This window comes from Rhinolophus sinicus, chromosome 18, assembly GCF_057876585.1.
Source record: "Rhinolophus sinicus isolate RSI-liver-muscle chromosome 18, RSI-T2T, whole genome shotgun sequence".
Taxonomy (NCBI): domain Eukaryota; kingdom Metazoa; phylum Chordata; class Mammalia; order Chiroptera; family Rhinolophidae; genus Rhinolophus; species Rhinolophus sinicus.
The window spans coordinates 11,441,560-11,465,106 of record NC_142518.1 but is presented as its reverse complement, the minus strand read 5'-3'; the positions used below and the strand labels follow the sequence as shown (position 1 = coordinate 11,465,106).

The following is a 23,547-nucleotide window of genomic DNA, read 5'->3' as shown; positions in this document are numbered from 1 at the left end:
GGAAAACTTGAATAATGGAAGACCAAGTCTCAAATTCCATTTGTTTGCCTCCGTCTTCTTTTCTGAGAGGAATGCTGGCCCAACATTCTCACCAAAATTTAACCCCCAAAGAAGCTCTCCTTTTCTCACCTCTGTTTGGAAAGAACAGTATATAAAATAGACTTTTAGACAACTTAAGTAAATTCATAAATTCTTACATGTCCTTTTAGTGTCCATCTTTCCCCCTCCCGTTCCACACCATGGAATATATTACAAACAAATTAAATAATCCTAAAATAAGGTTTTCATCATGTGTGTCACTACTCAAACACAGTGACACCCAGTTAAAATCCCAAGATAAATTCCAAAATCTTCAAACAGATCTTTACATTCTTTTCTCCTAGTCTTCTGTTATACAGTCCCTTCATTTCAGAATCCTCCTAAAAATGTCTTCCACTTTCCCCAACCTGATTCTTAACACTCCCTCATCTCTGCCCTGACAGCATTCTACATTTCTAACATCCTTCAAAGAGGTGGTTCTGAAAGCCTGGTCCTTGGACCAGCATCAGCATCACCTGGGAACTTGTTAGAAATGCAAATGCTCAGGTCACACCACAGACCTACTGAATCTGAATATCTGGGGGTGGGGCCCTGCATCTGATTTAATAGTTCAGTTATGGTGTATATTCAAGTTTGAGAATACTTTTGAGCTCAGCTCTCCCCTCTTCCTGGATACTTATTTGATCATAATGGCTTTAATCTCAGCCCTTGAGATGTCTCCATGTCTGTCTACTTCATTTGGCAATCACCATGTGCAGGCTTGTCTAAGGTTAGCTAGCTTTTAAGGAAGCCAAGGATATACTTCCCTCCCTCCCTCCCACTCTCCCACCCTCTCTCTCCCTTCTTTCCTTCCTTCCTTCCTTCCTTCCTTCCTTCCTTCCTTCCTTCCTTCCTTCCTTCCTTCCTTCCTTCCTTCCTAATCTAACATAGGCTCTAGCATACTCAGTCAGCAATTATTGATTGAGGTTAGATGGCTGAGCAGAGTTCATATGTTTTGGTAGTATCTTTCTAGTTTTGAAGTCTGCAAGAAAGACAAATCCTTCCAAAACTTGTCCTTTAGCATAAATAAAATACTAGGACAGATGTCTCATAGCCCTGATTCCAATGACTAAAGCAGGTTCCAGGAAACCGTTGATTTAACAAACTTTGTTGTCTCAGTTCTGGCTACTTAAGACAAAAGGTCTATAAACGTTGAATCTGAAAGATCCATCTGATCAACTTGTAGCTCTCCATCCACCCCTGCCCTACTTCCTGGGGGATGTGATCCCTCAAAACAGAGGGCATCATAAACGAACACCATGAGAGGGAGCTCATCTCCTCTCATGGTCCATTGGCAAAGTGAGGGCCCCACCTTTCAATACCATCTCCTTTTATAATTTTCTTGCCTTCTTCTCCCAACATGAACCCTGCATTTTGACATTTTCATCTATGAGACATCCTGCTCTTAAATGCCATGATGCCCAAAGAGAACTTAACCAACCAAGTTGCTAGGAGTCCTGTGAGAACAAAGGGAGAGAGTCCTTTGTAAGACACTTCTGGGCAAAAAAAAAGCAGGGGAGTGTGACGTTTGTTCTATGACTCTACTCTGGCCTGAGATATTTCAACAGGATTTGTGGTTAGTGCTCATAAAACATTCTGAGATTCCAATCCTGCAGAGAAGAATGAGCTCCAAAACTTTTTTCATCCAGGTACCTGTAACAATAAAAATATTTTGTGCGTGAACTGCCAGTACAGGTATATTTATTTCTAAAATATATTTATGTAGTACTGCTCTGATGTATTACATACATAGTAAATCATGTATATAAAAATACACTTTGAAAGAATGGAAAAAAGATAAAATGAGTAATATTTTTAAAAGTCTTTCCAGTAGTGATGGCTTCCTACTATAATTTTCTAATAGCTCAAGAAATAACATGGGGTCACAGAAAGGGTTCATTTCTGTGACAGACAGTCAGGGTCCAACCTAGATCCCCTTGGCCCCTTCTAGTGGTCATCGGAAGAAGTTTCCTGTATAAGTAACAGATTTCCAAGTCTCTCTTCATGAAAGCATTCTCTGACTATTAAAGTGTGATCAGTATGCACAAGGGAGGCCAGAAGTGCTAGGGACCTAACAAACACACCCCAAGAATGACTCTCAACCAATGAGCGATGAGAGTCAGTGGATAAACACCCCACCCTTCTTGCACTTCAGAGGCACAGTTTTGTTCCATACAGCCCCTCAGAGCGTCCACAGCAGGCCAGAGTCCTGGGTGCCTCGAGTGGTAATCCTCTCATCAACACCCTTTACTGGCTTTCCCGCCTTGGTAAGTCACTTCTTCGTCCCTCACTGCGCTTCTTGGAACCACCTCCTAAATAAGATACTCGCATCTGAATCCTGGTCTTGGGTCTGTATGCAGCTAACTCCAAATGAAGATAATCATTAATAACATATTTGAAATGATCTCCTTGACAATTTGCATGTTTAAGTAATCTGATTAGAATTCAATATTTCTTGTAATTTGCCTGATATTGAGCTACTACTAGGGTGGAAGGACTGTCGTCCCTGCCATTTCCCTATGCTTTTGTGAGCTTGGATTAATGGTAACATCTTTTTTTTTTTTCAGGTGTACAAGACAATGTAATAGACATTTATCATTTATATCCCTCACAAAGTGATAACTCCCCTCCCCCAATCTACTACTACCCCTCTGACATCGCACACAGCCGTTACATTTCCATTGTCTCTATTCCTAATGCTGTGCTCTACTTCTTGTAACTATATATATAAAATTATAGTTGACATACATTATTGTTCAGCTTCAGCTTCAGGTGTACAGTGCAGTGATCAGGCATCTACACCATTCATGAAGTGGTCTCCCTAATGAGACAAGTGTCCATCTGACACCCTACAAAATATTTACAACATTATTGATTATATACCCCAAACTGACTTTCGTATCCCCGTGGCAATCTTGTGATTACCGATTGTGCTTTCTAATCCCCTCACCTTCCCCTTCATCCCCACCCGCTTCCCATCTAGCAACCCTCAGTTTTTCCTCTATGTCTCTGAGGCTGTTTCTGATTAGTTCATTCATTTATTCTTTTGTTTAGATTCCACATATAAGTGAGTTCATATGGTATTTGTCTTTCTCTGTCTGACTTATTTCACTTAACATAATGTTCTCTAGGTCCATCCATGTTGTTGCAAATGGTAAGATTTCATTCTTTATGGCTGCGTAATACTCCATTGTATAAATGTACCACAGTTTCTTAATCCAGTCGTCTACCGATGGGCATTTCAGTTGTTTGCATATCTTGGCTATTGTGTATAGTGCTGCAATAAACATAGGGGTACATAAATTTTTTCAAATTAGAGTTTTGGATTTCTCCGGATAGATACCTAGGAGTGGAATTGCTGGGTCATAAGGTAGTTCCATTTTCAGATTTTTGAGATACCTCCATACTGTTTTCCATAGTGGCTGTACCAACCTGCAATCCCACCAACAATGCACAAGCGTTCCCTTTTCTCCACATTCGCGCCAGCACTTGTTGTTTGTTGATTTATTGATGATAGCCACTTTGACTGGAGTGAGGTGGTATCTCATTGTGGTTTTTATTTGCATTTCTCTGATGGTTAGTGAGGTTGAGCATTTTTTCATATGTCTGTTTGCCATCTGTATGTCCTTTTTAGAAAAACATCTCTTCATGTCCTCTGCCCATTTTTTAATTGGGTTGTTTGTTGTTTTGGAGTTGAGTTGAGTGAATTTTTTATAAATTTTGGATATTAACCCCTTATCGGATGTATCATTGGCAAATATCTTCTCCCATTCAGTAGGATCCCTTTTTGTTTTATTGATGGTTGCCTTTGCTGTGAAAACACTTTTTAGTTTGATGTAATCCCACCTGTTTATTTTTTCTCTTACTTCCCTTGCCCGAGGGGCTATATCAGTAAAAATCTTACTCCGGGTCATGTCTGTAAACTTCCTTCCTATATTTTCTTCTAGGAGTTTTATGGTTTCACATCTTACATTTAAGTCTTTAATCCATTTTGAATTTATTCTTGTATATGGTGTAAGGAGGTGGTCCAGCTTCACTTTTTTCATGTGTCTAATGGTAGCATCTTGAACTATGAATTCTTTGCAGGGATTTTTAGTTACTCACCAATTTTGAGAGAGTTATTAATTAAAACTGGATAACATAGTTTGTAATGCCACCTAACCAGAAACATTTAAACTGTAATACTTTGCAATATGCCAAAAGGAATGATCACACGAGGGCTCCGTTGTCAACTATTCCGAATATGGAACATTCCGTCCTTCTCCAGGACACCTCGAAAAACTCATGGGACATATGACCTTCTTATGCAGACTGAGGGAGAGCACTGGTGGCAGCAGTCTTATCTATTAAATAGTGGTAAAACCAAACCTATCTATCTATTCCTTCCAACATTTGCTCCCTACATGCCAATGTACTATAGTGATCACCCCATTTTGAAGACTACTGCTTTAAAGAATCTAAGACCATGTCTAAATAGCCAAAGCCAAGTAGAGGATTGAGGCCAGTGAAGAATGCACTGTCTCACAGAGAATCACTTACCACTGGGGCAGAGGGGTTGTGGTAGGGTAGGCAGTACTTCTCTAAATTGATGTCCATGAGTCCTCGAGTTCCTGAGTTTTATGTCTGAAAGAAGAAAGAGGAGTTAGGTACATGAAGTGTACAGGTAAAGATGGGTGGATAAATTGGAAATGAGGACAAGAGAGTAGAAGGCAGAGATTTTGTTCTTGCCTGGTTTGACAGAATGGTTTTGAGCCTCAATGAAGAAAGGTATTATTGAGATCCAACATGGGAGGAGCCATTTTATGAGGCACTCTGATGAGACTGAACACAAGTATTTTTGCTTTAGGGCTCAGGGAACAAAGAATACACACAGTGGAGAAGAGAGACATTTTCTGGATTGCTGCTCCAAACAGAAGGTCTCTCCGCTATTGCATCATGGATCACTTAGTGAACATGGCAAGAGAGTGCACTTGGTAGGAAGTTGGGATTCTCACCCGTAGCAGTAGCTCTGGGGAGAGACCCTCACTCTACTTTTGATTAGATGACACTGCCAAGGGGAAGCCATTGCAGGAAAGGAGGAAAACTTGATCATAGTGGATGTGTGGGGCCTACAGCTGCCATGCTGGTTCATGAGCTCCTTGTGAAATCTCTCTAGGGACATCCAGGAATATGTAGTTGGGGTGGTCGTGGGGGAGGGGGCTTTTCCAGAAAGATGCCTGTTTGAGCTGTTACAACAAAAATACCATGAAATGTGTGGCTTATAAACAATAGAAATTCATTTCTCACAGTTCTGGAAGCTGGAAAGTCCAAAATCAGGGTACCACCATGGTCAGGTTCTAGAGGCCCATTTACAGGTTGCAGCCTGCCAACTTCTTGCTGCATCCTCACATGGTGGTAGGGGTAAGGGAGCTCTATGTGACTTCTTTTATGAGGGTACTCATCCCAGCACGAAGGCTCCACCTTCATGAGCTAAGGACCTCCCAAAGGCCCCACCTCCTCATACCGTCCATCATCTTGGGGGTTAGGATTTCAACATATGAATTTGCAGGGGACATAAACATTCAGACTATAGCACTGGAGACTCTGAAATATCAGGTGCAGTAAAGAGACAGGATTTGGGGATTCATTTGACCTCATTCATATTCCCCAGGAGACATTTGGGTCACAATAATAATTTGAGTTTCTTTCTGTCAAATAACCAAATGACAATTTAATATCAAATAATCATTTCTCCACTTTGCTTTGACACCACAGAGCTGGCCACACTGCAGAGAAAATAACAGTGACTTTTTACCTATTCACTTCACATTAAGGCAGTATTGGGTGCCAGGGAATATTCTGAAGAATCAGTTGATGATACGATATTGAAGAACAAATGAGGAAGAGAACTAATAATATTGGTGCTTCTTCTAAGCAGGTTTGCGAGGGCAGACTTGCTTCCTGCTGCCCTGTGTTGTAGAATTATAGATGTTAGAACCTGCCCTATAAATGAGTTCATCTCTCCTCTTGGTGAATCATTTGTACATCACATGAATGATATTTTGTGGCTCTGACCCTTAGATTCTTCCAAGTTGAGTAATAATTTATACTATTGGATGAATTTTTGCTCCTGTAATTTATAAACCTGGTCATTCCTATCCGAATCCTTGCTATCTCACCACCTCATAGAGTCATGATTTAATAGCTCAACTGTGAGGTGAGGTCTCAAATTATCAAAGAATTGTAACTTTTACTACAAATACTGTAAGACATGCAGGAGGAAGCTAAGACCCCTGAAACCAGTTGCACCTCAGGCAGAAGTGTCAGCTAACTGCAAGACGCATACTTTTGGAAGCTTGGTTCACTTTTTCAGGATGCTGGGAAGCCATTTAACGTGCTGGAGGAAATTTTGGGATGGGTGAGATGGCATACCAATGTCTTGAAAGTGTTAAGAGATTTTCCAAAGATACTTTAATCTATTTCCAGTGAGTAGTTTCCTGTGGCTCAAGGTGATGGTATTAGGAGGTGGGGCCTTTGGGAGGTGCTTAGGTCATGAGGGTGGGGGCTTCATGCTGGGACGAATGCCCTTATAAAAGGAGTCACATAGAGCTCCCTTACCCCTTCCACATATAATAAATTGTCACAGCCCAATCACACTTGCCAAAATATGTAAACTTTTTATACTAAGTAGTGAAGATCTAAATTTCATCCAGGATGTTCTATGCAGTTTGGTTTCATTTGGAGGTAATTTTCCTGGAAGATTTTGTGGGGGGAGGAGGTCTTTTGTTTTGAGTTTACTTAAAAAAAGAATTTCTCTTTGCAAAAAAAATCTACATTTTTATATCTATATCTATCTATATATCTAACTATACATACACACACACACAGAGATATATGATATATAAATGTTTGTGTCTTTCATTAGATTTCTAAAAATTGACCCTGAAAAAGGCAGGGATATAGATATTATATAGCAAGATCTAATGAAAGTCTCAAACACATTGAGTGTGGAAGTGGTCAACTTTTACCTGAAATCCTGTACATACTATTGGAAACAAAGGATTAGCTTATATGGAAGTGACCATGGGCAAATGAAACAGAGAGAAAAGTGATATATCAGAAATTGCCATGGATAAATTCTAGAATTCAGAAGCTTAAAGAAAGATGTAAGAAATGGTTTCACAAATGTATCCAAATGCCAATTATAATTTAATGTCCTCCCTCTAACAGTAAGTACTTTATTGGTAATAACCTTGAAATGAATTCATCAACATTAATTAAGACCCCACCAAGCAGGATGATTAAGAGACAATTAATAACAGACATTTAATACTAGTCAAATTGATTAAACATTTGTTTCTATTAAAACTTTTTGTTCATTTGCCAGATAGGCAAAAATTACTTGACTGTTGTAGTATATTCTCTAGCAAATGTGTTTGGAGATTGAAAGCAGCGTCTGGGAAACAGTGTGCTGTTACCATGGTCTTGGAATGTCATAATCCTGAATGCTGCAACCATCCTGCAGCCAAATGCCAAAGCAATTTTGGGCAAGCGACCTAATGCTTCAGATCCTCTGGTTTCTAATCTCATCATAAAACAAACATAATAATAACCTATCTCTGCTTCTTAACACTCTTTCTACCCTTGGCTTTCAGGTCCTTCTTCATAATCTTTCTAATCTCTCCTTTCACTTTGCTCACTCTCAGTGGCATAGCTAGTACATTTGACACCTGGAGCAGATCAGTTTTTAAAATGCCCTTTATTTCTATGCCAAAATTAATTTTTTGTATCAATCATATAACAATCATAATGATCATTTTCTTCAATTATTTTTTAGCTTTAAAATAAACAATTAAAAATTAAAAAGAAATTTTGGTCTGGACAAAATGGCTTAGATCCGTTTTCCATGCCCCCCCCCCCCCACTGCTAAGTATAACTGTAAACCCTGAAAAGAACTTAAGAGGCAACCAAAGGAAAAGGAAGACAAGCTGGTTCGGGATCCCAGGATTGGCAGAACAGCACAACAGCAGGATGTCTTACATGCCCCCACCCAATAGAAGAAGGTAACCCAGGCCTGGCATTCTCAGACCCCCAACCTAACAACACAAGGCTGCCCAGGTTGGCTCATTCCTCTACCAGATGAAGCAGTAGGCCCTCTGACAGCACCAGGTGAGCCTGACAGCATTGGCAAGGGGGATGGATCAGGAGCCCCACCGAAAACAAGCAGCTAAAGAAAGTGCTCTCCTCCCTTGCCAAGAGACACTGAGTGGTAGGTTGGCACTGGCAAGAGAGATTCTGCCACACACAAGAAGCTGCCTGGCCCAGGAAACAATCTTCATCCCTATGGGCCAGAGATGCTCTTCCTCCACCTAGAGACATCAGGTGGCCCTGCCTGGGGCAACCTCTTTGGCCCCTTAGGCAGCACCATCAGGGACCAGTGGGAGTCCCAGCAGCACCAGATAAACCAGGCACATCAAAAAATACTGCAAAGGCTCTGAAAATTAACTTATCAGTCAAACCATACTCTACAAAAGTAGGTCAGGACCCGCATTCTAAACCTAAACAGCTGACTACCTGCTAAAATAAAAGATTTAAATAGGATCTAGAGTCTCACAACATAAAAGTAAAAATGTCCAGGACACAACTGAAAATCAAGAGCCAGGAATATCACAACTTCAATGAAAAAAGATAATCAACTGATGCCAACACAGAGATGAATCAGATGTTGGAATTACCTGGCCAGGAGTTCAAAGTAGCCATAACAACAACAACAACAATTTTAACAAGCAATAACAAATTCTCTTGAAATAAGTGAAAATATAGAAAATCTCAGGAAAGAAATATGAGATGTGAAAAAAATGGAATGGAAATCTTCTAACTGAAAAAATATGATACCCCCAAATTTAAACCTGTTCAATGGACTCAGTAGTAGAGTAAATATGTCAGCAGATAGAATCAATGAACTTGAGGACAGATAAATAAAGTTTACCCAATCTGAAAAAGACGGAAAGTAGATTAGAAAAAAATATGAACAGACTTTTGGGGACATATAGAACAATGAGAAAAGATCCAACACTCATATCATTGGAGTCCCAGAAGAAGAGGAAAAAGGGAGTGGGACTGAAGGACTATTAAAAGAAATAATGTAAAACACCCCAAATCTGGCAAAAGAAAACACACAGATACAATAATCTAAGCAAACCCCAAATAGGACAAATTCAAAGAAATTCATACCAACACATCATAGTTAAACCTCTGAAAACTAAAAGACAAAGATAAAATCTTGAAAGCAGCCAGAGAGAAATGATGCATTACCTATCAGGGAACACCAATTCTAATGACTGGATTTCTCATTGAAACCATAGAGCACAAAAGGAAGTGTTGCAATATTTTGCAAATTCTGAAAGAATTGCCAACCCAGAATATCCTTTAGGTGTGAAGGGGAATCGAGATGTTCACAGATGAAGAAAAATTAAGAGAACTTGTTGCTACCAGACCTATTCTTAAATATTGGTTAAAGGAAGTTCTTCAAGCAGAAATGAAGTTTATAAAAGAAGGAATCTTGAAGAATCAAGAAAGCAGAATGGAACAAATCTGGGACACTGACAACACCAAATGCTAGTGGGGCTGTCAGGCAACAGGAACTCTCATTCATTGTGGGTGGGAATGCAAAATGGTACAGTCACTTTGAAAGATAGTTTGATGGTTTCCTACAAAACTAAACATATGCTTACTATACGATCCAGCAATCATACTCCTTGGTATGTCCCCAAAGGAGCCATAAAATTGTGTCCACACAAAAACCTGCACATGGATGTTTATAGCAGCTTTATCCATAATTGCCAAAACTTACATGCAACCAAGATGGCACATCCAGACAATTGACTATTGTTCAGTACTAAAAAGAACTGACCTTTCAGGCCATGAAAAGACATGGAGGAGGAAACTTAAATGCATATTACTAAGTGAAATAAGCCAACCTGGAAAGCTTACATAATTCATGATTTCAACTATATGACATTCTAGAAAAGGCAAAACTATGGAGACAGTAAAGAGATCAACAGTTGCCAAGAGTTGGGGGTCAGAGGAGGGATGGATAGGTGGAGCACAAAGGATTTTAGGGCAGTGAGAATATTTTGTATGATATTATAATGATGGATACACGTCATTATATACAGAAGATGTACACATTCTTAAAATGGAAAAACTATATTAAAATTACACTGATGGTAACCACTTTGAGCACCTCTTGTAATTGCAGAAATCAAACGCGACTTGTGATCATCTTGTTGTCCGTATATAGTGAGTATTACAATTTTAATACAGTTTTTTCCTTTCTTAACATGTGTATACATTTTTGGGGGCCCTCTGTATTTGTCAAAACCCATAGAATGTACAATATCAAGAGTGAACTTTAATGTAAACTGTGGGCTCTGGGTGATTATGATGTGTCAGTGCAAGTTCATCAACTGTAACAAATGCCCCACTCTGGTGGGGATGTTGATCATGAGGGAAGCTGTGTGTATGGGGGTGGGACAGGCATATATGGGCAATCTCTTTACTTTTCTCTCAATTTTGCTGTAAACCTAAAACTGCTCTAAAAAAAATTCAGTCTTTTAAAAAATAAATCAGTGCAATCTATCATATCAACAGACTAAACACGAAAAATCAGATAATCAATGTTAATTGGTGCAGAAAATACATTTCACAAAATTCAACATTCGTTCATGATAAAAACTCTCAGATATGTTCTTCATTCTCAATATTTCCTTGGATATTTGGGGTTTTTTGTGGTTCCATATGAATTTGAGGATTGCTTTTCTATTTCTGTGAAAAATGCCATTGGAATTTTGATAGGGATTTCATTGAATTTGTAGATCACTTTAGGTAGTATGGACATTTTAACAATATTAGTTCTTCCAATCCAAGAACATACCTTTCCATGTATTTATGTCTTCGTCAATTTCTTTTCATCATTGTCTTATAGTTTTTAGTATACAGATCATTCACCTCCTTGGTTAAATTTATTCCTAAGTGTTTTATTCTTCTTGATGCTATTGTAACTGGGATTGTTTCATTTTCAGATAGTTCATTGTTAATGTATAGAAACACACTGATTTTTGTATAATGATTTTGTATTTTGCAACTTTACTGAATTTATTGGTTCTAACATGTTTTTTTGGTTGAGTCTTTAGGGTTTTCTGTATATAGTATCATGTTATCTGCAAACAGAGATAATGTCTTCCTTTTGGATTTGATGCCTTTTATTTCCTTTCCTTATCTAATTGCTCTAGCTAAGACTTCCAGTACTACATTGAATAGAGGTGGTGAGAGTGGGCACTTTCATGTTGTTCCTAAGCTTAGAGTAAAAGCTTTTATTTCACTGTTGTGTATGATATTAGCTGTTGACTTGCCATATATGGCCTTCATTAGGTTGAAGTACATTCCTTGAGGTACATACCTAATTTGTTGAGAGATTTTATCACAAAAGGATGTTGAATTTGGTCAAATGATTTTTCTACATGTATTGATATTAGTATATGTTTTATATCCTTCATTCTGTTAATGTAGAAGATCACATTTGTGATTTGTGTAAGGTGAACCATCCTTGCATCCCAAGGATAAATGGAACCCAAATAGCCAAAAAAAGACCCCACATAGCCAAAGCAATCTTGAGCAAGAACAAAACTGCAAGCATCATGCTTCCTGATTTCAGACCATATTCCAAAGCTACAGTGATCAAAACAGTATGGTACTAGACTAAAAGCAGAGACATAGACCAATGTAACTTAGTAGAGAGCCCAGAAATAAACTCACACATATACAGTGAACTAATCTTTGACAGGGGCATCGGGAATACACAATGGAGAAAGGAATAGTCTCTTCAATAAATGGTGTTGGGAAAACTGGATATCTCATGTAAAAGAATGAAATCGGACCCTTATCTTACACCATACACCAAAATTAACTCAATATAGGCTAAAGACTTAAATGCAAGACCTAAAACTTTAAATCTCCTGAAAGAAAACACAGGGGGAAAACTCCTTGACATTGGTCTCAGTAATGATTTTTTGGTTTGACATCAAAAGCACAAGCAACAAAAGCAAAAATAAACAAGTGGGACCACATCAAAGTAAAAAGCTTCTAGACAGCAAAGGAAACAACCAACAAAATGAAAAGGCAACCTACAGAATGGGAGAAGAATATTTCCAAACCATCTATCTAAGTTATGTAAGAGGTTTATATACAAAATATATAAAGAACTCAAAACAACTCAATAGCAAAAAACCCCCACAAATAAACCAATTTAAAAGTGGGCAGAAGTCCTGAATAGACATTTTTCCAAAGAAGACATATAAGTGGCCAACAGGTATATGAAAAGGTGCTCAACATCACTAATCAGAGAAATGCAAATCAAAACCACAATGAGGTATCACCTCACACCTGTTAAGACAGCTATTATAACAAACGACAAGTGATAACAAATATTGGCCAGGGTATGGAGAAAAGGGAACCCTGTACACTGTAAATTGGTGCAGCCACTATGGAAAACAGTATGGAAGTTCCTCAAAAAATTAAAAATAGAACTACCACCATATGATCCAGTAATCCTGCTTCTGGGATTTGTTGCTATTATGACATACATTTATTTCGTATTAAATAAAAGACACACATAAATAAAATGCAAACACTGATTTAATTAACGAATGCGTGAAAACAATAAACTGACAATACCCTTAAGTATGCAAGTAGAAAGCACACAAATAAAAATGGCCTGTCTCCCCAGTAATCAGTGAAATATGGTTTAAAATACAGTGAGACAAATATTTTGGCCTAGGCTGGTGAGTACTCACAAGGCAAGTACTCTCAGAGCTCATATTTGGAGTTGTAAGAGGAACATCCTTTTTAAAATCAGATTGGCAACATGTAAATGTTTCTGTGTCTGCCCCAGAAATATTACAGCTGTGCGTTTATTCTGAGGAATAATTATTAATGGGGAACATTAATATACACAAAGATACTAATTGTAGATTTCTTTACAACAGCAGAATTTGGAAATAGCCCAAACTTCCAACAGTAGGGGAAAAGCTAAGTATATGGTAATGAATCCGCTTAATAAATTGTTTATTGAACCATTGAAAATGTTTACTGTGGTTATGTAATGATATTAGAATGCTATGGGAAATGCTTACTAGTTGAAGATATTAAGAGACAAAAGCAGGGCTAAAGTCATAGGTAATATTTCACTTGGGTAAATGCTATAAAGAGAAAAACTTGAAGGGAATATACAGATCATTGAGAGTGGTTATCAATGTTTATACTAAGGATAGAATAGCCTTTTACACTTATATTTAATTTTTAATGAAATTTAATTGTAATTAAAAATCCTTAAATTAATAAATTGTATGTATTGTACAGTATTTCTACTTTAACAGCGAATGTTTTCTAAAGCAATACTGTTGTATATTTCAAAAAGTCATCTCTATTTGCAAGTAAAATATTTGTTCTACAAAAAAAATTACTATAAATCTCTAACAAGGACCCAACTAATAGAAGGAGTGAAGTAGATAATCCAGGATGGTAGTGGCGGACAACATATGCAACACTCATGTCATGTTTTGGAGCAGTCCCTTTAAGGCTGATATGTCCCTCATCAATGAAGGAGAAACGATCTGTATCCCAAGCAGACAGCAATATGAGCATCAGAGATTGATGGGGACACTTTGATGAGTGGGTTTAGGTGGTGGAGCTATATTGCCAATAGAAGGCATGAGAGCTATGCAGAGAAACAGACCCAGAAGCCTACTCCTAGGGCTGGGCCAGTGTGGGAGAGGGTCATGGAGAGGACAACTAGAGAACACTGGCTCGGTGGCTGAACAATGCCTCAGGAACAGGAGGAGCCCTGATGGGAGAGGCCAGCTTCAGCTCAGATCCAGCACACAGGTGGTCTGGCTCAGAAATTGGGCAGGGAGACTTCTAGGGGTGAAGAGCATCAGGAGTCTGCTGGGAGGCGCCAAGGTAGCAGGGCCTGCCAGGGAGCAGTCTCAGGAGAGCACTTGGATACCAACCTGGCACAGAGGCCACCAATGCAAAGGATGGCAATGAAAAGTGCTAGCCAGCTCAGCAAGAGAGGTTTTGCTCTTGCTCTCTCTTCCTCCTTCTATAAAATTGTTCTGTTCATAAAATTCTGTAATTTGAGAATTTTCCCAGTTGAAGAAAAAGAACATGATTAAAGCCCATTCTGTGTTATACATCGATGTCCTGTTCAGAAAGGAGTGACCTTGCAGCTCCTTTCACCTCTTGCAATTAGAGCAATAGAAAGCTTGTCGGTCAGGTTGGAGAGTCCTGCCGTGCGTGAATCGGGACAAACCTGACCGGCCATCCACACACTGAAGGTTGCGGGAACATGCAGTGCATTTTGTGGCGTGGACCATTTGTGAAATCCACGGCCACGTTCTCTTTGTTTGTCAGTGGTGTGCTAGCTAGATCAGATAGGGTGTATCTATGGGAGAATGAATCATTTCCAGCAGCCGATGGGCTAGATGGCTGAGAAAGTCCTCAGCAGCTGTTCTTTCAAGAGACAGCTTGCCCTCATGAACTGCCAGGCACAGGGGACTGTGGTTTCAGCAATTGGGGACCTTTAGGGGCCAGTGCTTGTTGCTCCCCTTAACATTAAAACTCCTGCCTTGCAGTGCCTCAGCAGCTATTTTTTATGGTTATTTTGGGCAATATTCTCATTGTCACTGCTCCCTACTCCAGGGCAACTTTGCCGATGTTTCCTTTCTTACTGGGAGATCAGTCTGTCTCATCTGTGAATGCATTTTTTTAATTAATAACTTTATCTTTTAGGACAATGTTAGGTTCACAGCAAAATTGACAGAAGGTACAGAAAGTTCCCATATACCCCCTGTCCCCACACATGCATAGACTTGTGAATGCATTTTTAAGAAAGGAAAAAGTAAGTCTGACACCTGGCAAGAGAACAGAACTTGCCATGTGTAAAGGCGTGTGTGTGTGTGTGTGTGTGTGTGTGTGTGTGTGTGTCCAGTTCTTCTGCCGGCACCTCCTTGAGCATCACTTTCCCTGTCGGAAGGCTGGGTTGTGCAGGGCCATCTCTGAGCTAGCCTACCCTCGGTCCTTGATGTGCCAGTATTTCAACCGCACTCATGCCGTACGTGGCATTGTTATCCCATCTGGTAAAATAATTCACCTCTCCAAAACCAAATCTCGGTCGATTTTCCACTTAAACCCAAATGGCCTGCCTTATTATTTCATGCTCTTGACTCCGAATCTCTCTTCTGGCTACAATCGTTTTTGGTCCTTTCTTGGTGACCTCTATGGACTCTGCTCTGTCTCGTGCAACCTGGCTTCTCACTTGGCCTGTGCAGGGCTCACTATTGATTTGGACAAACCCTGACAGCCTCAGGTGAGTCACATGGCTCCCACCCCAAACCCCCTCTGTCCTCATTCTCCCTCCACACAGAAAAGAAAGGTGCATTTGACAGTTATGAGACTTGTATAAGATAAGGGATATTGAAGCTCCTTAGGAGTAAGAGACCGCGAGCGTGAGGGGAGATAATGGGAACTAACCATTACTTATCGAGGACCCCAAACATAGAGAACTGAGGTCGGGACTGTGGGAGATGTATGCCATGGGTCCTCATTAGATGCTTACAGTCGAGTCAGAGAGACTGGACCCGACATCAGGGGGAGGACGGCTGCTCCTGATACGAGGGATCCAAGTCCAGAGAGAGCAGAGCCTCTCAGACAGCACAGTGAGAGATCAGGAAATCAACTCTCCTGGCCCTGAGCACAGGAGTCTCAGCTCTTTGTCAGAGGCAGGAACGTGAGGCGCTGCTGAAAGAAAACCGCCCCGTGCACAGTGGCCTTCAGATTCAGCAGAACCGCGTGCTAGTTTAGATGGTTTCCTTCACTTGTCTTTAAAGTCAGATTAAAATCTCAATTCCTGACGTACTCCCCTCCACCACTTGTTTTTGTGAGATCTGTCGACTCCAGATGGTCCTTACCCCATCTGGGACTAAGATAAACCAAAACAAAACCAATCCAGCAACTGCATGTACTGGATGTCTTAGGATGCTTTCAATCACAAGCCATAGACCTGACTCAAAGAAGCTTTCACTTATCAAACAGTGTAATAATTTGCATAATAGGGAGTGCAAGTTCAGGTCGCTCCAGAGGTAGTTGGTTGTTCTGGCAGTGCAGAAACATCATTAGAGTTTCTGGTTCTTTGTCTATTTTTGTCGTGCTGCCTTGAGCATCAGGTCCCTCGTAGGCCTGGCTCCTAGCATCACAGTAATCATCCATCCTGGTTTGCTGAGGAGACCCAGTTTATGCTTTAGGCCCTGACATAAGTAGTAATAGCAACCCCATTTACCCTCAGTAGTATCCCAGTTTAGATGATCAATTATATGGTCACCTACATTGTGTTTTTGCTGCCGGTTGCAAATGCAGTTCCATTATCTTCAAGTCCACTGGGAGAGAGAAGGTGGCTCTCCTGGAAGAGTAAGAATTTACCCATAATGCCCCCAGCAAATCTCTTCTCTTGTCTATTTGTTCCAAATTATAGTAGGAGGGGTGCCATCTGCCTCAGATCAAAGAGACACCACCTTAAAGCTACGATCAAATTCTAAAGTGCATGTTTTTGTAGGAAAGGGATGGATACCTGAACAACACTGGGGTTCTGTTAAAAAAAAGAGGAATGGGGAATATAGAATGGAGCCATTTATAATGAACCTATTTTTCACTCTTGACAATTTCTCAAAATTCTCTGAAATGAAATGCTTTCCTGATTATGAGACTAGACAGAGCTACAACTGGACTATGAGAGACCAGTGTAGGGCAGGGCTGATACTTTATTACACTGTGTGTTCTCACATGTACCACTAATTTACTACTGTAAATTAATAGCTGCTCGCGATATGCTTGTTGATTGCCTAACTGAAGGACGAACTGACATATTCTTTGATTCAGTCTTTGCTAAAATTAGCAAAGATTTTTTTCATATGAATTCTGTTACACACTTTGGATAAAATCAGGACATAATACAGTTCATATGAAGTCTCCAAATGAAGAATATTGAAGCCCCCGTGCCAACATTAGAAGTCTCTGTTCCATCAAAATTGTCAAAACCTTTCCCTTACCCCATGGACTCTGAATATTCTTCAGGTAAAAATGTCATTCTCGCTGGCCTGTTTCTCTGAATGCTTTCCATCCTTGTTCCCTGAGCCTGGGTTTCATTTCAATCCTCTGCAATTTAATTACCCTTTGTATTTTCCCAGCATTTATCCCTTTGCATTGTGATTATGTTTTTAAATGCCCACTTCAGTCAGTCACTCAGTCATCCAGTAAATATTAGTGACCACCAAATTTTTTCAACTTCAGTGAAACACAGACCCTTTAAGAATTTCGTGAAAGCAACAGTCGCTTTTCCCTAGACACATTCATACCCATGAGCACTAAATTGGCATTACAACTTCAGGGCTTCCAGGAACCCCTAGAGAAATTGGCAATGATGTTCATGCAGATAAGATCAAATCATGTTGTCATGGCCCAGGGTGATGGGCTCAGCCATCAACTTAAGTCACATATGTCTTCTGCAGAGCTCATCCACACCCACTGACTGGTTCAACAAACACCCACGGCCCAACAACTCCCAAATCTAGGTCTCCAGCTTAGATTTTGACCTCCACATCTGCTCTTGCAAATGCCTACTGGACTTCTCTCTGTGGCTACCCAACAGGCACTTCCAACTCAAGATGTCCTAATCAGAATTCCCTGGAGCAAACACTGACAGTGCTCTACCCACATCCCTCGGATGCTACCATTTCAGTGCATTCCACAGACATCCAAGCTGCCAGCCAGGATCCTGTCCCGATACCTGAGAAGGACTCTCTGCCTAGGCTAGGTGGCAGGTTGAAATTCCCAGAAAATTAGCATCCTCTGGGCAGCCCTCAACCAGCTTCCTCACCTCTTGAGTGGGACAATTCTGGAGTGCATGTTTTGCATCGTGTCCAAGAGTTTGCCTGCAAGATTAAGCTCCACTTGCCCATGGTAGTAATGGGCCTTGAAAACATTCCCCCTATTGTCTGCTGCCCCTTGGCTCCCTTCCCCATTACCCTACCAGTGTTTCCTTCACCTTCCAAATCAACTTTCTGCACTCAAATCCTTATCTCAGGATCTGCTTCTGGGGGAATCTACGGCATTCATCATTTCCAGTCCCAAATCTGCTTCTCTTCCTAGGGACCCCTATCTCAGTGGCCACCCCCCACCCACCCTGTTACCCAATTCTGAAAGCCAGGTGTCAGTCATTCTAATCCCTCCTGTTTCCTCCATCATTAAGTCCTGTTGATTTTATTTCCGGAGTACCACTTAAGTTCTGACCCTTCATCTCTGCTGTCACTACCTTCACTCCAACTCTGATCATCGACACAATCTCTCTCACCTGGTCTCCCTGCTTCCAAGCTTACCCTCTCCCATCAGCCCTTCACACCCACCAGGGGAGTGATCATTCCTCAACCCGAATCTTTCCTGGTCACTCCCTTGCTTCAACTCTGTCAAGGCTCCCCATTGACTTTAAGCAAAAACTCCTTTACAGTACAGACCAGGGACCTCAACTGACCCCTAACTTCCTCTGCACCCCCTACTACTATTCTTCACAGCCTCTACTCTACCTTCACAAAATATTTGCAGCCTCCAGAAAGTGCTTTGCATCCAAGCATTGGTGCCTGCTGTTCCCGTCACTTGTAATGCCTTTCCCTTAACTTTGAAAAACTCCTATTCATCTCTCAGTGCTCAGCTCTTGTCACCATCTCTGTGCAATCTTTTCTGACTGCCCTGCCCCATGCCATTCCCTATCCCTTCTCAGTACAAGGGTAGGCCCACTTCTTTGGTGTTCACCTGGCTGATTTTATAACTCTTCATGTACCACACAGTGTCCATAGTATTATTAACACTTTATTTACTGGACTGTGAGCTCCTTGGGGTCAGCAACCCTATGTTAACCATCTCCCTAACCATAGTCCTTAGCTCAGTGACTGGTATACATCAGGTGCTTAATAGATGTTCATTGGATAAATGAATGAATCACACATCTGGCAAGTATGCAAAAACTAGATTAGGGGGTGATGCTGTATTAGAGAAATAGGACAGAGACAGAAGAATCCGATCTGAGATAGGAAATTTCTTGAGTCCAGATATTAGAATTAAAAATTTCAAAAATCAACCTGAGCAATGAAGTTTTTGTTTGTTTGTTTGTTTGTTTGTTTTTGGTTCTTTCCTGCTGTTTGGGATGTCCTTTCTTCCCTCCATTTTCTTAGGCATCCCTTAAAACTGTGTAAATACAATTCTTCCATGTCCTATTTCTGTCTGAAAACATCTCCCTCCCAATCCAGACCCTTTCTTTATGGACTCCTCTTTTCCCCTTCCCTCTGCAAGGGTTGTCACGATGAAAATACAGAGGGGTGCCACGGTACATTTCTTTGGGAATAGGGGCCATGATGCCTGTTTATTATGCATTAATCTGAATCAATACAGTCTTTCCTCAAAACATAAGCACCTCAAAGGGCAGCAAATATGAATCACAACTGCCAGCGAGGATCAAACATTAACCCAGGGTTGTGAAGAGGCCAACAAAAGAAATAGGCTAGTAATTGCCTTCCAGGATATCAGTCCCTACCGTATACACACATACCCCCTCAACACACACAAACCTTTACGGATCTTTCATCCATGAACTTGTCCCATTATAATTGCCCAGCTGTGTCCTGAGTTGTATTCAGTCTAGGTCCTGGCAACGGAGCCCTCACATACCTGATCCAAGGGCTCAGAACAGTTATGAGAGCCATAGAGGAAGTCTTTGGTTACTGAAGTGGTTGAAGACATATTAACAGACAAATGTTTCCACAGGTATCATTAGTTACTCAGAGCTGATTTAAAACCCCAAGAGCCTGATTGAAACAAGTAGGATCTGGTACCTTCTGTTGATGTTCATTATTATCAATTCTTAAACTTGAATTGTGTGTCTTTCTGCCCTTATGTTCATTATTATCAATTCTTAAACTTGAACAGTGTGTCTTTCTGCCCTTATGTTGATTGGGCACTTCTTAAATTAACTCTTTTTTTCAAGAGGAAATTCTGTATCAAGGAATAGTACCACCAGGGCTGACTTCTCTGTTAGGGGCAGTAGGCACAGTGCCTGGGGCCCACAGTCCTTTTAGGGGCCCACAGACATGTTTTAATTTCTTTTAAAATCAGAAGAAAAAGTGATCTTTTAAGTAGAAGAAAATGTTTTAGTATATAATGTTAATATATTCATCTTTACACTAATGCAATTGAAAAATGTAATCTTTACTATTTTTTTTTATGGAGAAACACGTCCACAAAGGCAAAGCGCCCACTAAAATCATAATGTGGCCCTACTTTCTACCACTTATGCTTATAACATACATAGCAAGGTTCAAACAGAACCTTTCAAACACAAGTTCAGCTTCCCATACGAATTATAAACTTAACCAGGCTTCTCTCTATGTATTTCACGCTCTGGTCAGCCACCCCAAATTCTATAATGCAAGAGGGATATCATGGTTACCACTCAGTGTTGGGATTAAAGGAGATATGAACATGCAAAGGACAGCTAGACTCAGACTGCTTTCTGCTCCAAGTAGAGTCATGTCTGCTCTGCTGTTCTCTCAAATATCTTCATCCTGTTTTGATTAGCAGGAAACAAATCTACATCTTTAGGGATCAATTAAACCAATGTAGTTGCTTCCTTTGCTGTCTTAAAACATTTATAGGATTTAGGTTTTTTATTTTGTTTTAAAATGATCAATAGTACTGATACCTATTATTTATTTACTGGTTAGTAAACCACATAATCATCTCTGTCTGTAACTCCAGTTCTTAGCCCTGTGTCTGGCAAACAGTAGGGGCTTAATAAATGTTAGATTCATAAATGAATCACCTCTCAAACAATTACGTGGAAATGAGATTATTGTCCGTGGACTAATTTTATCTCTAATAATCTCAGACTTCGTGAGAAGGATCTTGGACATGTATCACAATTGACATTTTAGGAGGTGATCCCTGGGCCCTTCCCACCTCTCCGGCCTCCATCAGCCAGCCACTTCCTCCCTCCTGGGCTCTGTTCTCCTCTCCATCCTGGGCTCTGGAATGGTCCTAGCCCGCCGGCCCTCCCAGGCGTCTCACCACCCCCACCCGCCACCCCGCGCCCCTGGTGCCCCTTCCTCCAGCCACCCCTCGCCTCCTACAACCACGCCCTCCCCGTGGGCGAGATCACCTGTCCCTCCTCCGCCGCCGCCTCCTCGGGTACCCTTTCGCCCCCCTTCTGCTCCCCCTCCTCCGCCACCTCCCCCAAGCCCTCCCCTGCCCCGCCTCCTCCCACCCCTTGGTGTATATAGTAAAGGCTGGGCTCCGCACGCAGACACACACTCGCCCGGACACAGGCACACACACGCTCACGCACAACCGGCAGCGGCGGCGGCGACAGCAGCTCCGTGACAGCGGCGACGGCGGCTCCCACCGCTGCGCATCCTCTTCAGGCGGCTGGCGGCGAGGCCGGACCCGAGACTTCCCGCACCCGCGACCACCCTGCGGCTTCCTGGAGGCGGCGGCTGCGACTGCGAGGTACCGGCCGCAGAGCCCCCCTACGGGCCGGGGTCCCCCCCGCCTTCCCCGGGCGGACCTGCCACTGGACGCAGGGGGCGCGCCGCGCTGGGCGCGCCTGGCAGGGCCCGGCGCCCGGGGAGGGGCCTGCTCCTGGGGGCAGGACGGCGCCCGGAGGCCGGGGCCAGCGGGGAGGGCCGGGCGGGGGCGGGGACGCACAAGCTGAGGCCACCACCCGTGCGGCGTCCCCGGGTCCCGCTCCCGCTCCCGGCGCCGCGCACTGGCCGGCGGGGCCGGGGACGGCCGGGGAGGCGGCGCCGGCCGGCGGGGCGGGGGCCCCAAAGTGGGTTTCGGGCCGCCACCAGCGCTGGCACCCGGCGCAGAGGGCGGCGCGCGGCAGACTCCGCGCCTGGGCACCGCACGGGGCCGCCTCTGGCTCTGCCGCTCTGCCCCGGCCCGGAAAACCCGGCGCCTTCCAGGCCCTTCGAAAGATGGATTCTGTTGACGTATCTGGCGGCCCTGGAGAGCCGGGTGGAAAGTTGGGTTTTGCCAGATCGCGTTGGGCTCGCCTTTGTGACGCTCGGCCAGCCCCGCAACCTCCTGGAGCCGGGTGAGTGTGCGTCGGCGCCCCGAACGCCCTCGTGCCCCCCAATGTTCAGACCCAGGGTGGCCGCAGCGGCTCAGGCTTTCTGCCATGTTAGGCACCGAGCAGTGTTCTCTCTGCATTTTTGCGTGCTTTTCCGCGATGTCTTTTGCTGCGGAGGGAGTTATTGCTTGTCGCCGCGTTGGCTTTTTCGGGGTTGGGGTTGTGCTCTGTGTGTTTGCTTGTTTGCCGTTTAAAGCCCGACTATTGTTCCGGATATGCTCCGCCTGGGTGGGGAAATGGCATCCCACCACAGTTGCCGGCGAGGGGTAGAAATGTTGCCAAACAGCTGCTGCTTTGTGTTTCCCTATCAGAAGTCCCTGGAGTAGGTTTGGGGCACGACGGATGGATGGAGAGAGGGATGGGGCACGGAAGAAGAAGGTGGCTTTGGAGAAGCGAATTGTCACCCACCCCGTGGCACGCAGTCAACCTCCTTTTCTGCCTGCCAAACTTTTATGAATATTCCTTTTGTGGCACGGTGAAGCTTAATGAATTCAGCCCAGCTTTCCAGGGAAAAGCAACCCGGCTTTAACAATGGTTTGAGAACTTAATCAATGAGAAAGGCAGGGGGAGACGGAGGAGGCGCAGACACCATATCGGGGATGTGGCTGCTTCTAGCAGAGTCAGGTAGGGGAGAGGTGGGCAGGGCAGGGCGCAGCGCCGGGGTGGCCGCTTTCCGGGAACTATCCATAGCTCTTACCTGTGCTGGCGGAGCCACCCTTAGTCTCGCCTCACCACCTCACCGTCGGCCCCGAACTCGGCGACGGTGCTTGAGGGGCAGCTTGCGGCAGTGCGCGGGCTGCCCCCCTCATCGGGCGTTTTTAAGGATGTGTAAATATTTTGCTGAGGATAAGTGACATCAACAGAATGATATTCCGCAGAGCCCGGGTGTGCAGCGATGATAAATAGATACGGCCAAACAAAGTTTTGATAACCGCGAATTCTCATGGCTCGCTCTGTTTCATTTGAGTCTTTGTTTTTGTTGGTTTAGCATTCTCTCTCCTCCTCTGGTGTGATCCCTTTATTTAGCTGATTCTTGGAAGCTTCTCTTTAGAACAGAGAGAAAAGCAGCCAGCAGGGAGAAAGCAATTCTTAGCCTTGCGTGCATAGGGCAAGGTTTGCTGTGCTTTTCCCAGGGGATCTTTCCCACCGTTTTCTAAATGTCCCTCTTCTTCCTTTGGAGTCATCAGAATTGGTTGGTGCTT

General features: G+C 42.6%; 2 protein-coding genes across 5 annotated transcripts in view; one reads left to right on the top strand and one right to left on the bottom strand.

Annotated features, from left to right (window-relative positions):
• Nucleotides 1-934: 934 nt before the first annotated feature.
• On the bottom strand, nucleotides 935-23,290 carry LOC141569725 (uncharacterized). Its single transcript, XM_074324080.2, has 5 exons — nucleotides 23,078-23,290; nucleotides 21,560-22,569; nucleotides 16,500-16,573; nucleotides 4,618-4,701; nucleotides 935-1,731 (listed from the first exon to the last, which is right to left on the bottom strand). The coding sequence occupies exons 1-5, from the start codon at nucleotides 23,288-23,290 to the stop codon at nucleotides 1,640-1,642; spliced, it is 1,473 nt and encodes a 490-aa protein (XP_074180181.2). The 3' UTR covers nucleotides 935-1,639.
• RAI2 (retinoic acid induced 2) overlaps nucleotides 21,584-23,547 on the top strand; it is a 72,506-nt gene continuing 70,542 nt past the window's right edge. For 2 of the 4 annotated variants that reach the window (XM_019755381.3, XM_019755380.3), the window contains exon 1: nucleotides 22,031-22,309. The gene's annotated coding sequence lies outside the window, so the exon portion shown is untranslated. Of the gene's footprint in view, nucleotides 21,721-21,978; nucleotides 22,310-23,547 lie in introns of those variants that run through there. The other 2 variants (XM_074323506.2, XM_019755378.3) reach the window with 2 other exon arrangements.